Below are 3,427 nucleotides of genomic sequence, written 5' to 3' on the forward strand. Positions count from 1 at the left end.
TTGAAGCCCCAACTAATCATCAAAAAACTCCACAACTTAAGCACCCAAGTTGATCAGGAAAGATGTCAAGGAGTGATTGTTATCGTCGTTAATTAATTATAGTTGAGCTCGTGGCTCACCAAGCTTATCGACAAGCGGTTTATTAAGGCGACGAGTCAATGACAGGTACGCCCATGCATAACACTTAGCATGTCTCTTGAGCTTAAGTTGGCATATTCGTTGTTTTGTCTTCGATGATGTTTTGTAGGCGTACAATATCAGTTTAGTTTACAAGTTATTTTTACACAATTTCTATATTCAGATTTGCCATATGACGCGATGTTCGTGGCTCACTAACATGTGGGTCCAAGGAGTGAGGACGACAATTGGCCCATATCTTAATTATAATTGGAAACATGCATCAATTGGTGCATATTGGGGTCATAGCCTTTTTCAGCTTCTGACAGAATCTTGTAGACAAATAATACTTCAGGAGATGGAAACAAATCAGGATAGAGAAAAGAAGGCAAATAGCCAGCATTAAGCCAATAAAAAATATGCAAAATTGTTGTAGTAGACAATATAAAATGGTGTAAATAAAGTATATATTGTGTGATGGCAGAGGTGTCCTATCAGAGAAATACTTTGGGGTCAAGTAGCATATCAGTAGTGGAGGTAAAAGGAAGAGAGGGAAGCCAAGAACAATTCCAAGTGCGCATATTCACCCATGCGCGCGTGTGTGTGTGTGAGCACGCACGCACAAAGTTGCCGTCGCAGTCTATCCGGGTATATATACACCGCCAAAAGTCGGCCACGAGCTCAACCCAATCACCAGCTGACACTCTCCCCCCCGCCTCCTTTCTCCCCCAAGAACTCTCCCCCTGGCTGGAGATCCGCCTCTTTTCCAGTGCTCACAAAGAGGAGCTCGCCTGCTCGGAAATTGACAATCATCCGAGCAATTACCGAGGGAGATCGCCTTCTTTTTCTCCAGCCGACTAGCAGGAGATCGGCGACAGGAGGTGAGCGATTTTGATTTCTTGGAGCTGCTCCGTGATTTCAGTCCTAGTTTCTGCTTATGTGTCTTTGGTCCCTGCTACTGCTGTCTGGGGCTGAAATTTCGCTTCTTTCCTGCCGAATTCGGCGAATTCGTGGCCGGCGAGACGTGAATTTCGTTTTTTTGGGTGGAGCTGCTCACGGTTCTGGTTGGTGTTTGGGGATGAAATGGTTTTTGTTTGGACGGTTACATGAGGTTGGTGCGGTGCTGCTGTTCTCGAGTCCAATCAAGCTTGCTACCTCATCTCAGAGAAAGAGATTCCACTCAACTTTCTTTTCTAACCCAAATCTCACCTCCGATTCCGCGTCTACCTTATCCGATTCGCGTCGGCTCGAGAGATCATATCAACGAATTCCTGAGCTGTTATCTGAATCCCAACCTTTTGTCAGATGATCTGACCATAAAAGCTGTGTGATTTTCTTGCAGCGGGCTGCTGAGCTACCCTGACCCGAGCTGATGATGAGGGACGCGTGGATGGAAGTGATGCCGGCGACGGACCACTACGCGTCCACCCGGGGCGGGTGGTTCATGCCGGCGCGGGCCTGGACGGCGGACGAGAACAAGCAGTTCGAGCAGGCGCTGGCCGGTCTGGACCTGGGCTCCCCGGACTGGGAGAGGGTGGCGCGCGAAACGGGGAAGACGGTCGGCGAGGTCGTCACCCACTTCAAGGACCTCGAGGTCGACGTCCTCCAGATCGAGTCCGGCATGATGCCCTTCCCAGTCTACGCCGCCGGCGGCGCCGCGGCTGCGGCCGCCGCCTTTACCCTGCAGTGGGACGGCGGCCATGGGGGAGCGGCCGGCGACTTCCGGCACGGGTACCGGTTCGGCGCCGGCTGCGGCGGCGGGAAGCGGCACGGCGGCCGCACGGCGGAGCAGGAGCGCAAGAAGGGCGTGCCGTGGACCGAGGAGGAGCACAAGTGAGTACTGCTAACCATCACAGCTGAAGCTCCACTTGTGAGTTGTGAGAGTGATTGCTCTGCTCATCGCCAGCGACATGAATTTCCTTTCTTGAAATTCACAATCATTCAATAGGCTTTGCATCATCAGATGGGTATAGTAGCCTTTAAAAACTTTGGAAATTGGAATGATTCAACCATGAATACTTCAGCCTATGATTAGATATGGTAACTACAATTTGAAAGTTAAGTAGTTATCTTAAATGCTCACTAGAGTTTCAGACAGCCATGTACTCCAGCCTATGATTAGATATGGTAGTAGTAGCTTGATTTATGATTAGATATAACTACCATTAACCCAGCCTGATCATGATAAATAGCTAGCAAGAATTTCATGATCAACACTATAGCTAGCAAGAATTTCATGATCAACACTAGTTGCTGAAGCAGATCATGCATTCTTTCCTGGCCAGGTTGTTCCTGCTAGGCCTGAAGAAGTACGGCAAAGGGGATTGGAGGAACATTTCTCGCAACTTCGTGCAAACCAGGACGCCGACGCAGGTTGCCAGCCACGCGCAGAAGTACTTCATCAGGCTCAGCTCGGGGGGCGGCAAGGACAAGAGAAGGTCCAGCATCCATGACATTACCACGGTGCACCTCACCGACGACCGGCCCCCCTCGCCGCCATCATCCTTGATCAACCAGTCCAGCACCACACCGGCTCCAACCTCCGCAGCACCAGGGCAGTTCTCTCTGCCGGCTGGCGACACCAAGCAGCAGCAGCACAGCGGACCCTTCAGTTCACCAGGACGGACGCTCGGGATGCCGAATTACGCCATGGGTTTGCAAGATCAAGCTCTGCAGTGTGGCCCTCTCCATGATCAGCTGGCCGCGAACAGGAGTATGCTGTACTAGGTGCGATCGGCCGATCACCACTCCACGGGTCAGATGTCTAGTGTAATATGGCATTGCTGTAGCTTCTTCTTCACTACCTGTATTATTATTGAAGTAATTAATTATGTGGAATTTTCGAAACATAGCAGAGAGAGGTATGCTGGTGATGATGCTTGCCACTAGTCCATAATTGTTGGTGTTCATACTCACAGAGAATGTAAGGAAAAGGATGTCAAGAACTTGATGCTGTAGTAATTTCAGACACTGAGTGCCAGTGCTCAATACTGATCCTGTACATTATCAAGTGGACTTGTTCTCAGTTTTCAATCTTCATGGATCATGCTTCCTCACAGATACTTATCCAGTCATCAGTTGGTGCTTGCACCATCTCATGTGTGCACATATATCTCTTCAGATAAACTGAAATGGGTTTGCACTGAGTCATTCAGCATTACTTGCCATGCTCATCTGGTCAACATTTTTATTTATGATTGCCCTCTGCATTGCTTATGTGCAATTCAGTCCTAGACAAATGGTGTAATAATTCCTCTCTAGCTCACTACTGCCAATGATGTTGGTTCCACCAGACCATGAAACTGGGAAA

The 3,427-nt window shown here is 49.1% G+C and overlaps 1 protein-coding gene across 1 annotated transcript; it reads left to right on the forward strand.

Annotated features, from left to right (window-relative positions):
* The first annotated feature begins 788 nt into the window (after window positions 1-788).
* LOC127325826 (transcription factor DIVARICATA) lies at window positions 789-3,127 on the forward strand. The gene is made up of 3 exons (XM_051352645.2): window positions 789-998; window positions 1,460-1,950; window positions 2,403-3,127. The coding sequence occupies exons 2-3, from the start codon at window positions 1,490-1,492 to the stop codon at window positions 2,842-2,844; spliced, it is 903 nt and encodes a 300-aa protein (XP_051208605.1). The 5' UTR covers window positions 789-998; window positions 1,460-1,489; the 3' UTR covers window positions 2,845-3,127.
* Window positions 3,128-3,427: the final 300 nt, after the last annotated feature.

The sequence above is a fragment of the Lolium perenne genome, chromosome 3 (genome assembly GCF_019359855.2).
Source record: "Lolium perenne isolate Kyuss_39 chromosome 3, Kyuss_2.0, whole genome shotgun sequence".
NCBI classification, from domain to species: Eukaryota; Viridiplantae; Streptophyta; class Magnoliopsida; order Poales; family Poaceae; genus Lolium; species Lolium perenne.